Source organism: Engraulis encrasicolus, chromosome 23 (genome assembly GCF_034702125.1).
Source record: "Engraulis encrasicolus isolate BLACKSEA-1 chromosome 23, IST_EnEncr_1.0, whole genome shotgun sequence".
Classification (NCBI taxonomy): Eukaryota; Metazoa; Chordata; class Actinopteri; order Clupeiformes; family Engraulidae; genus Engraulis; species Engraulis encrasicolus.
In genome coordinates this window covers 18,880,041-18,894,407 of record NC_085879.1, presented here as the reverse complement: position 1 = coordinate 18,894,407, position 14,367 = coordinate 18,880,041, and the positions used below count along the sequence as shown (strand labels likewise).

The window sequence follows — 14,367 nt, the reverse complement described above, 5'->3', positions numbered from 1 at the left end:
GCCATATGCCCTACAAGGATTACTGTAACACTGTTTAGTATGGGAAGGGATCAGATGATATGTCTACCGTATGTGTTTGGAATAGTTCAGAAGCAAAGGGTTTGAGAATAGTTTACAAACACAGGTGATGGATTGTGCATGTCATGCAGTGAATGATGCGCACATATGGTCTTGGTTTGTGAGAAGATGGAGTGTGCGTGCACCTTGTGTTGTTGTGGAACAAATGAAATGCGGCTCCTGGGTAAAGCGGTATTTGGATGATTTAGGAAGGTGACATATGTCCGTACACAACCTCATGAATATCAGATGTCACCAGGCAGCATGTGTTTACAAATACAAACAATGGGGAAAAAGAAATATGAAATGATACGGACAGAGGAAAGAAGGAAAGACAGACAGAAAGAAAGAAAGAAAGAAAGAAAGAAAGAAAGAAAGAAAGAAAGAAAGAAAAAAAGAAAGAAAGAAAGAAAGAAAGAAAGGAAGAAAGAAAGACAGAAAGACAGAAAGACAGACAGAAAGACAGACAGAAAAAAGAAACAGAAACAGAATATGCATGAAGTAATTTCCTTTTGTTCATTATTTCCACATTGACCTCTGGGGTTAATACGCTGTTATTAGGTGTACTGTCTTCAAAAATAGCAAGTTAATGGATCATCAATGTCAACTCAAAATTAAAAGTTGATTTATGATTGATTAATAATAAATAGCCAAAGTGATGACATGCAATACTCTTGGATGACATTGAATGTCATTTATGGCCAATGAGGGGTGACTCTTCAGCATAACAGAAGCTGATTGGACACAATCTGGGGTCATTTGAGTGGACATGAAGCGCCTAATATGAAGCGGTGTCAAAGGATGACCGCAATCTCGGAGAGACACACTCCGTGTTGGTTGGGTGAGCTGAGCCCTGAGCCGCAACAATCCCATCCGTGGCGCGCGCGTCACTGTGCAAGCACATCTCCCGCGCACTCTTCACACGCGCTGGAGGCAGCTATGCTGGTCCATATCTGGAGTTTGAATTTGAGCAGTTCAGAGAGTCCCAGTTTAAACCAAAGCTTCAATGAAAGCTCTGAGGAGGACCCCCCGTTTCCACTGGAGACGGCGGGTCTCGGTCGGACTGGCCACACCGTGGTGGCAACTTTCCTCGGAATCATCATGTTTTTTGGCTTCTTCAACAACCTCCTCGTGCTGCTGATATTCGCAAAGTATCGCTCTCTCTGGACGCCCATAAACCTCATCCTGCTAAACATAAGTGTCAGTGACATACTTGTGTGCATCTTTGGCACGCCGTTCAGCTTCGCGGCGAATGTGTACGGCAGGTGGCTCATTGGAGACTACGGGTGCCAGTGGTATGGTTTCGCTAATTCGCTTTTCGGTAAGTTTCCACTGTTTGTCATTAGCCTATTTTGAATACAGATGAGCACCTCGCCCTCACGGAAAGGTTACAATTTGTTTAGCCTAGCCTACTTTACAGTTGTTTACACTTTGTAAGCAGCGAATTAACAGTGATGCTTTTGCGCGAGACGTGCCACTCGAACTTAGCCAGTGACAGGTGTTCAGAGAATGTCAATCGTAACAGTAACCGTAGCATGAATATGTGCGGTAGGGACCCGGAGGACTATGACATAATTGGCTTATCATTTAATGAAAGTCTAATGACTCATTATAAAGTCTCGAATAGATATAGATAGATACAGTAAAGGCAATAAACAACACAGTGAGGAAAATAGCACCACTTACACAACAATATGTAAAAAAAGTATTGGCCATGAACTGTAAAGTTGGGTGATAAGTTAACTGTGGGGAAGAAGCTATGTGTGTCTGGTAGCCTACGAATAAGCAGTGTCTATATGCTTCACTCAGCTCATTTAGTTAATTCTCACAGCAAATGTGCCGTTGTAGGCTATGTGTCTGGTGGAAACAGCATGTTGATGTGTGTATGTTTGTTTGTGTGAAATTGGGAGAGGCAGACCACACAGATCCAGAGGTGATGTTTTTAATTAAGAAGAACTAGGGCACAGACACTTCTTCTGTTTCACCAATTTAAGTGTGTGTGACATTTGCACCGGCGTGCCTTGCAGTTAGTTACCTCAGGACATCAAATGAAACCAATTCATGGTGTGATGTGCCATTCCATTCACACAATGTTGGCCCTTATCACAAGCTATGAGAACAGATTGCCTACTAACGTAAATTATGATGTTTAACAACAAACAACATACATAGACATAGACATAGGCAAACAGGCTTGTTACATCCACTCAGTGTGAATTGCTGGAGAATAGAAATTGGGTGGGGTGGGGTGTTCTGTTTTGATGGAATTGGGTGGGGGTGGGGGTGGGGTGGGTTGTTCTATTTTGATACCGGCACCACCTCTGATAAATGATTTTAAAGGCACCATGCATGATATTTCTGCCCATAGTGTAATAAGTGAAACTACAGAGGTGGACAAAGGGTCAGTTGTCCCGGGTCCAGGGAGAGAGGTAGCCCAAACTTGCCCCCCCATTGCATTGTATGTACTGAGAAGGGGTCCCATTCAGTTATGTCCCGGGCCCGGCAAATGCTGTCAATGGCCCTCAGAGTAATGTATGTTAAAAAAAAATCAAGGAGTGTGAAGAAGTAATCCTATACCGGCATTGCCCTAACCAAAGTAGTGAAGGTAAAGGGAGTGTCCGCGCCTCAGTCTTTCTTGGAGAGTTTTGTTTGGTGCGTAATTCCAAAGGAGTAGCTAATACAGGATGGAACATTTTCAAATTGGCAACACTGACGATGGTACAGAGTCCCGAAACGTTTGTATCCCACATTGTCTTTGGCTTTCATTCTTAATCTCTGCTTTTTCAATATATTTCCTTTCTGAATTGCACCCAGCTCCTGTGTGCGACTCCTTTTCTCCTTCCTAACCAAAGTAGTGTGCATAGCATTGCAGATCTCCCTCATAATTACTGTGTTAACTGTGTCCGAACATCCAGCATTGCCACAGCCACCAAGCCTACCAGTGCGCCGCGGCATGCATTTCCTAGTAATCCTTTTACCTCATGGATGCTTCAAAACAGCACAAAGATATCACACATAGTTATATATAAGCTTAGACTTTAACTTTAACTTTACAGTAGAAACAAGGACTTTGTGCCAATTAATGTCCTGATGTTGCCTAAAATCTCTTCTTCCCCTCTTTATTTGTGACATGTTATACTTTATTTGTGACATATTGTGGTGCTGTGGTATCCTAATAATCCTTTTACCTCATGGACACTTCAAAACAGCACAAACATATCACACATAGTGACTTTAATCTACAGTGGGAACAAGGACTTTGTGCCTATTGGTGTACGTAACTCCACTGATGTTGCCTAAAATTTGTTTCCCCCCTCTTTATTTGGGACATGTTACACTTTATTTGTGACATATTGTCGTGCTGTGGTTGGTATCTAATAGACAGTATAATATCCTACAATAGACAGAACACGACAAGGATTCCAGCAAATGTGAGGCCTGTCTTCATCAAATTCTGTTCACGTTTAAGCCGAGACCAGACTCTCTGTAGCAAGCAAGAACAAAACGTGTTGTGTACCATATTGCCGTGCAGCTTCCCAAGGTTCTGTTTCAGTGACCGCTGAAGGACTTAGACCACTTAGAGTGATCACTTGTTTTTGAAAACATCTGCTGCTAATGCATCGAAAGAGGTCAGCAAACAAGAATGGATTAACTCGAGGGATTTCATTGCATTAAGATTCTGTATCCCACTGCTAAAATGTAAGCTTAGTCCTTGTTTCAGTGCAATTAAGAATTAGATCAGATGCGCTATCTTTCTTAACTATTCCCTTTAATGTTTCATCCAAGCTGTCACCTAATTATGTAGGCCAAGATCTTTATTGTGGGAATTAAAGCTGCACTTTGCAGTTCTCAAAGTGCCCATCGAGATGCCTGCTACACAGTAAATTTCCCAGTGTTAATTTTGCAGTGTTAAGGCTTATTAACACTATTGGAGTAATTCCAACACCAAATGGAGTGAGATGCTCTCCAGTGTCAGTGACAAATGAAGTTGTTAAATTGTGTGGAGTTAGAAGTACTCCAGAGAGCCCCCGCCTCCTCGAGGTGATGGAGTTTGTCTGCGCCATTGTATGCTCCCCAAAACTGCTTTACTCTTTATGGTGTTAGCTTAACACTATGAATCTAACACCAGTGTTTAACACTGATCTGGAGCAGGACCAAATAGACACTAGAGCAGTGTTGATTTTAACTCTTTAAGTGTTATTTTAACACTATAAAATTTACTGTGTAGACAATCTACGTATATGCCACCATTAATTTTTTTCCCCTTCCTCAGCGTTTTTCATCTCAGTGCCAGCAGTAGATCCAAACATGATCTTGTTTAGTAAAGTATACTATAAAAAATAAGCTCCCCAAATAATCCTCTGTTTCTCTGAGGAACTTAAAAGTTCTGGGAGCAATCCTAAGGTTCCCCAGGGATCTGTCGCCCCTTAGTGCCCACCGTCCCAGCGGTGGAACGCTGTAATAGTGACTTCAAAAACTTCACTACCATAGTACAGCACTATGACAGTACACCGAACCTTCAGTTAAACATATTCATTGCCATCATCTTTCTAATTACCTCCGCCAAGGAGGTTATGTTTTCGGTCACGTTTGTTTGTCTCTCTGTCTGTCTGTTTGTTTGCTTGTTTGTCTGTCTGTCAGCAGGATAACTCAAAAAGTTATGAACTGACTTGGATGAAACTTTGTGGAGTTGTTGAAAATGACAAAAAGAACAAGTGACTACATTTTGGTGGTTGTCCATATCCAGGAATTTTTTTAAAGATTCTTCACCATTGCGGTATAGGGTGACTTTTGACATTCCAGTTCTAACTCCACAAAAAGAAGCCAGAAAGGCTTGAAAAAAATAGGCTCTAACATCCAAATGTTCTTTCAAACAGCGTCCTTGGTGGCGGTCTGCACTCTATGAGTGCATTTCTAGTTTCTAAAGATTTCATCCTGGGTCGACCAAAAGCCGTCAGCGGCCCTGAGTGTAATTCATGGGAATTGATGGATTCCCATTGAGGGGGGCCGGAATGAAATTCAGAAGGTTAAAAAAAGATTTGAATGTAGTAGCCCTTTGTACGTATTTATATCATCCTGTGGTTGCCTATCTTGTCTTTTGAGCTGTAGTCTGCCTTCTTCTCCATGATGTTCTAAAAAGGCTACTGCCTCAGTGACAAGCAGCTAGGCTATACTAGACATACCCTCTTCAGGTCCATTCACGTCCTGTGTTTGTCATTGACATGGTTCTGTCCATACGGTACGTCCATTAACATCATCATACCTCCAGCCGTCTTTCACATGGAGCATGGATGTTCAAGTTGTTTTGATCCATTACAGTACATGATCTTAAACTCCGCAATTCTGTAGGAGATAAATGGATAGAAAACTCTCCACAAGTATATGCATCTTTCTCACAGGTGTATGAATGGGCCTTTACGGACAGTGTAGTGCATCCATTTATGCACTCATGATGGGTAGTCTGGTGTTGAACAGCTCTTTGTGATTCTGCTGCTATATGTGTGCAGTGCCTACTACCTCTCAGCCTTTCCAGCATTGTCTGGTTGATCTGATCTTCCATGTCGAGTACTCACACATACAACATTTATGACATGGACTCTCTCTCTCTCTCTCTCTCTCTCTCTCTCTCTCTCTCTCTCTCTCTCTCTCTCTCTCTCTCTCTCTCTCTCTCTCTCTCTCTCTCTCTCTCTCTCTCTCCAGCACACTTGACTTGCCACCCGTTGAGCTCCTGAGTTGAGCATTGCAAAAAAGAAAAAGGCAGAGAAGCACTGAGCTGCAGCAGACTCCAAAGATTGGATGATATACGGTATTAGGGATATAAGGGGCAGACCACCAGACCAACAACATGACAAGACAAAAGAAAAAACAAGAGAAAAATGAGAGAACATGGAGGAGGAGAGTTGGAGCAGACTCTTACTGAGCAGAATCACAAGAGAGCATGCTGTAAATAATGGGGTATCAATATTTATAAATTCAAATTCCAGAACTCTGAGTCACAGTGGTGTAAAAAAATCTGCAGGTGGCCAGTGTAATTTCAACTAAACAGCGAGTGTTAATATTTACACTATATTTCGTTTTTGATATTTACACAATATTGCATAGAATAATTAACTCAAGTGAAATGTTACGCTGACCAGAGTAAAAATAAAGAGGGAAAATATCACTTTTTTAGTTGGACCATGCTACCTAAAACTTTTTACTGTGTAGAATCGTAGAGAGTGGAATCACAAAGAGAGTTGATCTTCATCCATGTCTATCCACTTCCTCAAGTATCCACATACAACATTCATGACATGGACACACTGGTCTCTCCATCACACTTGTCAGGCCACCAGTTGAGCTCCCAAGTTGAGCAAAAAAAGACGGAAAAGGAGTCATAGCCTCTCACTGCAGATGGGGTTGCCGGCGGGTCTATTCACTATTTGCTGAAAATACTCAACTACATTATAACAACACTGCTATGGCATTACAGAAAGCCTTAAGTAACAGATCAACACATAGCCATTACAATTTTGGTGACAGAAAGGTTATAACATGCGGTAAGGGGTTTAAGATTGCGCCGCAAGTTGCTAGAAGTGGATAAGGAACAGACCACCATGAATGCCATCATGCCTGTGTGAGAATAGGAATAAAAGAGAGAACAAAAGGGAGGAGGAGAGGCAGGAAGAAACTGGATCAGGAGGAAGAGCAGAATGGCAGAGAGTTGATCTTCCATTTCCAGGGCTAGACTGGTCTACTGACATATAGTGCATTTTCCCAATGGGCCGACAACCCTCAAGCCGATGCTTTTGTTTGCGGGATCGTGGGTAGGATTTCCGTTTCGGGCAGTGTTATGGCTCTTATTAAACCTGTTCTCAGCGTCACGAGTAGACTTCAATGTAAGTGGCTGAAGTGTCACAGTAAAAATGATGGACAGATTGTTTATCCATTCACATGCAATGATTTTTGAAAAGGAGCATAATTCGAGAATGTGTCAGATGTGGGGGGTGCCCAGGTGGTATCGTGAAGACAAAGGAAAAACAAACCAGCTAATAATGAGCCAGGTTGGTGGGGGAAGTAATTAACCATTGCTCCCCCTCATCCTCCTCCATGACTGTGGTACCCTGAGCATGGTACCATCCCGCCGCACTGCTCCCTTGGGGCGCCATTGGGGGCTGCCCCTTGCACGAGTGAGGCATAAATGCAATTTCGTTGTGTGCAGTGTGCAGTGAAAACTTGTGTGCTGTGGGGTGCTGTGTCACAATGACAATGGGAGTTGGAGTTTCCCAGTTGGACTTTCACTTCACTTTCATTGATGCATATTTGATATAGGCCTACAGAAAGTTGACTATCATATGTGAGGGGCTGGGCTATACTAAAATGCCCAGCTGATTTTTTTGGTCCCAGTGCAGCCCTGTTCATATCTATCCACTTCCTGTAGTACACTACCTACATACAAAATGTATGACATGGACACTCTCTCTGTGATCACACTTGCTATGCTACCACCTCCAGGGGAGAGCATCCCTTTGTGATTTTGTGCTCTTCCTCCTCATCCTGTTCCTTCCCCAACTCTCTTCCTTCTTGTTCTCCTCTCTCTTTATTCTTCTTCTCACAGGCATCATGTCGCTGGTCTGGTGGGCCGCTCCTTATCCATTCTTAGGAGCATGTGGCGCATGTCTTAAGATCACTTCTCCGCCCTTATCCGGTGTCGGAATATATACCACTGGATTTAGTAGAAGCCTGAAATACTTGTGTTTCTCGGAAGAGTACCCAATTGTACCTGATGTATGCTGCTAGACATGCTGAGCGCCTTCTTGTGATTCTCCTCTTGTGCGTCACTGCTGAACCGGTCTTAGCTGTGCTCCTCATGCTAGGATGTAACTCACACGCACAGGGGCTCCGTGCTATACATCCGTAATAATATATATGTTTGGGTCATTATATTCTCCACAGACATTGACTCACTGGTGTGCCTGACCATCTCGTCTTACGAGAGTTTGTGACAGTTGTATAGTTTTGTAACACACACCATTCCACCAGTGAAGTGTGCTATAAAAAAAACCTGAGACGCTCTTGACTTATACGTTAAGTTGTTAAGTTAAGTTATACGTTAAGTTTGTATTTCCTGTGCACTTTTTCAGTTATATGCTATGTTTTATGTCCTCAACTCCTTTTACCTGATGAAGGTCCAGGACCGAAATGTCATGTATTAAAGAAAAAAAGCGAAATTGTCAGTGGGAGTTTTTTCAAATTACAAGTTTAATGTCCTCATTTGTAAATTGCGTTGGAAAAAACGTCTACTAAATGTAATGTAATTTCAACATATATGTTGAAAAGGCTTAACTACCATAGTATTACGCTGCTATGACATTACAAGACTTTGTCACTACCACTCTGTAACAGCAAACTTACAACAAGGGTTATGTCAGTGGTGCATCTTTGTACCCTTCTATCCTCTAGGGAACACATTCTACAGTACATGCTCTATTCAATATTCTATATTCTACTTTTTACCACACAACACATATCCTAGTGTCCCTCTGTCCTCCCCTGGCACCATCTCACTGGTGTCCATGTCCATCCTATTTTATGGCAGGTCCATTCTACCAGAGATTCTTTAAGTATATAGAGATATGCCAATGTAATAGGTTGCTATGGGCACCTAACGTGACCAGGTTCCGGTCTGCCTAAAGGGGAGTGTCATAATGCTCCTAGCATTGAATAGAACAGTCCTTAGGTCTGCCTAGGTCTGCCTAAAGGGGGATTTCCCCCCCTACCCCTTGCAATAATAGAACCCGGAAACAATGGGCCAATGGAACCTCTCTCTCTCTACTCTCTCTGATTCTACTGTACATTCTACATTCTACTGTACTACACTACCCTACAAAGGCAAAGTGCAGTAGCTATATGTTTTGTCAGAATTTAGTTTAGACTGAAAATGGTAATAATGTCACACCTCCTGTATCAGGTGACAAAGGCTTGGTCCAAATGTGTCCCGTTTTAGAGATGCGTGTCAAATTTGCAGTAACTACAATATCCAAGCTAATACTAATACTTAAGGCCTTTTTCTCAGTTTCAGTATTGCTGTAGTTACAGCACTTTGTCTTTGTAGGGCAGTATATCTTTGGCATTTGCGCTATATCTTTGGAAACCTCTAGCCGCGTCACAGGCACACATGGGAGCTGAGCTCCATAATCCATTCATAATAAAATACGGTATTGCCTAATATTATATGAACTATGCTGTTACATCAGTGGTCACTGTTGGACCTGTCTTACGGGCTCTACTCCCGATGCTCAACAGTAGGCTGACTCACACTAGGAGGTTCATACTATATCTATACAGTCAGGGCCGCTGATAGCTTTGGCTGGGCCCAGGTCAAAGTCATCTGAAAGGGCCCCCCACCCAATACATTTAATGTAATGAGGACCCAAATATGTAATGGGCCCCTCTCTCCCTGGGCCCGGGACAGCAGACACCTTGTCATCATCTTCCCTGCATACAGTATATCTTTGTGCCATTAGATATCCTCCACGGACACTGTCTCTCTCTCTGATGTCCCTGTCCACCCTGTCTAATGAGGGCTCCATTATATCATAATAAACCCTGTGTCGCCTGCTGTACTCCCAGGCACACATTCATACATTCTGCACAAAGTAAATAATATATCGTTGTAACCGTCTATGCTCCCCGGGCATCGTCTCTCTGGTGTCCAGTTTAATGAGAACTCCTCACTGTGCTATCATATCTTCTTGTGACCTTCTATCCTCCCATGCTCATTTTCTAAATTGTACGTACTAGATTCTATGTTCTTCATTTTACAACTACATAGCACATCGGTGGTTCTTAACCTTTGTTCATTGAAATAATTATGTAAGTGATTAATTGCAATGCCTCTTGCTTGACACATTAATCAATACCTTAACGATTACATGGGGACCAGAATGTGTTCTTTTGGTTTTGATTCAGCCTATTTATAATGTTCACAAGTAGAAATTTAGTCACAACCTCAACGCCTATAGAATTCCGAGGACCCCCTGCAATCTCTTGCGCCCCTCGAGGGACCCGGATCCCGGGTTTAAAAGCGCTGTAGTACATTATGCAGTATCTCTGTGTCCTTCTTTCCTTCTGGTGTTCCTGTCCAAATTGGCTTATGTGTGCTCTATACCAGGAGTTTTGGAAGTGGGGGCCGGGGACCGGGGAGTGGTGGGCCGCAAGGGGGTGCTAGGAAGGCCGTGTGAAGTTGGAAGAAAAAGTATAGGATAGAAAAGAATATCTATCTCTGAACATTAGTACTATTATCATTATTTTATACATCCCAGTAGGGCAATGACACACAGACATAGACTATGGTGAAAGGGTGGGGGGTGTCAGTGTTTTTGTGGGCCTATTGTCTTATACTGTTTCGTGTAGTTTTTAAGCACCCAGAGCATCTGCACTTTACACATTTCCTTCTACCTGTACAATGACAATAAAGACATTCATTCATTCATAAAGTACCCTTGTGCCCTGCTATGCTCCCCAGAGGTAACAGTGGGCGGTGACGGTGCAGATATGCCAGTTCTCATTGCAGACTTTTGCGTTTAGCATGGTGACAGCTTTGGGGAAAGAAGCTGACCCTGCCAGCCTGTTTGTTCTTTTTCGTGCGATGGACCTGAAGCGACTGCCAACAGAAATAGAAACAGAAGGCAACAGGTTGTAGAGGTGGAGGTGGTCGGGGTGGCTATTGTTCTTTGTGGTGCTGAGACAGCCGGAGTTGTACTGTAGATGGTTGGGTACGGGAGGCAGAGGGCAGCCAATGTTTTGTGTGTGTGTGTGTGTGTGTGTGTGTGTGTGTGTGTGTGTGTGTGTGTGTGTGTGTGTGTGTGTGTGTGTGTGTGTGTGTGTGTGTGTGTGTGTGTGTGTGTGTGTGTGTGTGAGCGTGTGTGTGTGTGTGGTGCGGGTCACCCTCTGCAATCGCTTTCTGTCTATCTCTGTCTGTGCAGCTGGATTGCCACACTGACACAGATATGCCTTTGTATCCCGTGTACCCATTGGAGTGCCATAATACATTCACACAGTAGAGTAATATTATTTCTTTATCTCCTCCCCAGGCATCATCTCTCCTTGGTATCCCTGTCCAGACGTCCATATACTGTATATAATATGATCATTAGGGCCCGGCCCGAACACTGGGCCAACGGCCAATATCACTTACTGCATTACGTAATATTTATTTTTATCCTTCTTTCCTCCCAGGCACATATGGGTATTATATATTCTACATTCCACATAGTATCTCTTGTCTCTTGTGTATGTCTCTCTGTTGTATAGTACTGTATCTCTTGTCTCATTAGAACTAATTCATATTTTCATTATATTACATTCTGTGGTGCGTATATCTTGTATATCCATCCTCCCTGGAATGTATTCTGTGTTTTATACTCCACATTCTCCACATACTCTACATACGTACATGTAGTATGTATTATACTTATATCCGTGTGTCCTGATATCCTGCTCTATAGCCACCCTCCCATACGAGCGCTTCATACTACTTTATCCTGCCTCATAAAAACTCCGCATTATCCTTGGAGTCTCTCTCCACCCTCTCCTACAAGGAACTGAGAACAATGAGAATTTGTATTATTTTATATTCCACATTCTTCCACATAGTTATCTTTGTATCCTCCCAAGCAAGCCCACATTCTACTGTATATTCTGCATTCTAGACTCTACTACCATACATAGTGACCTTGTGTCCTCTCTAAAGGCATCGTGTCCATGAGGTCTCTCACCATCCTCTCCTACAAGTGCTTTGCTATATCCAAATGGTTGTCACCCTTTTGTAAATCATCATAAGCCTCCCAATGCCCCCTGGACCTCATCACAAGTCTGCAACCCCCCCCCTTGTATTAAAAAATTATAATAAACAAATGCAGCAAAATTAAAACTAATTACGTCCCCTCTCAGCTGTATCCTTCTCCACGCACCCCTGGGGCTCCCCAACGACCTCTGGGGGGGCTATAGAACCACCGTTGAGAAACATTACTATATCCTGTCCATCTATATAGTATATGATATTGTATCTCTGTTTCCTCCTGTCCTCGGAAGGCATTGTGTCCTTGTTGTGTCTTGCATCCTCTCCTATAAGTGCTCTATACTATATCTTATTCTTGTATTGCATAATATATAATATTGTGTATCTGTGTGTCCTCCTGTGCTCTGCAGGCATCGTGTCCCTGGTGTCCCTGGCCATCCTGTCCTACGAGCGCTACTCGGCCGTGCTCTGCTCCACCAAGGCAGACGTGTCGGACTTCCGCAAGGCGTGGCTGTGCGTGTGCGGCACCTGGGTGTACTCGCTGCTGTGGACCGTGCCGCCCTTCCTGGGCTGGAGCCGCTACGGGCCCGAGGGCCACGGCACTTCCTGTTCGGTGGAGTGGCAGCGGCGCTCCACAGGAAGTGTGCTGTACGTGGTGTGCCTGTTCCTCTTCTGCCTGATGCTGCCCCTGCTGCTCATGCTCTTCTGCTACAGCAGGATACTGCTAGTACTCCGCGGGGTGAGTAAGAGTCATGTTATTTATTACTATTCATAAGTTTTACTTTTATTTTAGGAATATTAGTTTTTTTAAATATTTTTTGGGGCTTTTCAAGTTTTTTATGAGACAGCACAGTAGAGGAGAGACAGGAAGCGAGTTGGGAGAGAGCGATGGCCAAGGGCCTAGCAAAGGACCCGGTCCGGAATCGAATCCAGGTCGGCCGTGTAGCAGCAGAGGAGTGCCCGACCGTTAGCGCCATGGTAGGGCCATAAATATTATTTTTATTGACGTTTTTCTGGACTTCTCTTGCCTTTATTGGATTGGAGAGTTTGAGGAAAGTAATAGAAGAGAAAGACAGGGGAGAAACGGCAAATGACCTCAGGGTAGAATCGAAACCCAGGTCTCCGTTGTAACCAGTCCCTAGCAGTTTGAGCCTTGGGCGGGGCCATGGATTAGTATTATTGCCTCCGCCATGAATGTTTACATGTATGTATGTATGTATGTATGTATGTATGTATGTATGTATGTATGTTTACATACGCGCACGCACGCATACACGCTCACACACACACAAACACACAGAGACACCACCACACCACACAAATAAGTACAGAAATGTTTCACATACTGTCGTATGGCACATGCATAGCTCTGAAAATTACTAATTGAACGAACAGTTCAACTGGCGGTAACCGATAACGCACATGGTTATAGTCCTATACGTAGTGTGTCCATTTACACGCACGCACGCACGCACGCACACACGCACACACGCACACACGCACACATGCACGCTCACACACACACACAAACACACAGAGACGGACACCACAACACCACACAAATAAACACAGAAACTGTATTTCACATACTGTAGTATTGCACACGCATTTGAAAATTACTAATTGAACAAACAGTTCAGCTGGCGGTAACCGACAATGGACATGGTCATGGTCCTATACATAGTGTGTCCGTTTACATACACATGCGCATTCATGCATGCTCACACACACACAAACACACAGAGACAGACACCACCACACCACACAAAACACACAGAAATGTTTCACAATACTGTAGTATGGCACACGCATAGCTCTGAAAATCACTAATTGAACAAACAGTTCAACTGGCGGTAACCGATAATGGACATGGTCATGGTCAGGCTCATGGCTATTTACTTCAGTTATTATTATTTATTTTTAAGAATATTTCTCTATATTCTGTGCATTCCTTTCTGAATGTCCATGTACTGTTCCTTTCAAAGCATATCACCTCCACATCTAATGTCGAATCGTTCTGTCAAGTCAAAGTCTATTACTCACTAAATCGATTAGATCAAAAGGAAAAAAGATCTATTGTGAGCTCTTTTTTTTAATGGGATCCTTACTGAGAAATTCTTCGGCTGTATCAGCAAGCACTACATTATAACCTTGGGATTGGGACTCTGATTGAGGTGAGAGAGAGAGAGAGAGAGAGACAGAGACAGAGACAGAGACAGAGAATCAGAGAGAGTATCAGAGAGTGGTGCAGTCGAAGTGCCTATTCAGCGACCTTTCATGTCGTTGTTCAACTGATCGATCGATACAAAATTGTGGACCACATCGCCCAGCAATTTAGTGTAACCAGATCATTCCAATTGGTTGATTCTGAAAGTGCAGGTGCTACAGTAGGTGGTGATCACTATTCTCCGTTCTGACATCAACCACATGCCACAGGGGCTTATCAGCGAATTGTGGGCCCTATGTACAGTCTGCTCCAATGGACCCCCCCAGCCATATGTCCACATAAATAAGACACTGTGTGGGCC

The 14,367-nt window shown here is 43.3% G+C and overlaps 1 protein-coding gene across 1 annotated transcript in view; it reads left to right on the top strand.

The window, feature by feature from the left end:
- Window positions 1–996: 996 nt before the first annotated feature.
- Window positions 997–14,367, top strand: part of tmtops3a (teleost multiple tissue opsin 3a) — a 24,694-nt gene continuing 11,323 nt past the window's right edge. The window contains exons 1-2 of the mRNA XM_063190787.1: window positions 997–1,378; window positions 12,250–12,578. Coding sequence (XP_063046857.1) covers window positions 997–1,378; window positions 12,250–12,578 — 711 coding nt within the window. The remainder of the gene's footprint in view (window positions 1,379–12,249; window positions 12,579–14,367) is intronic.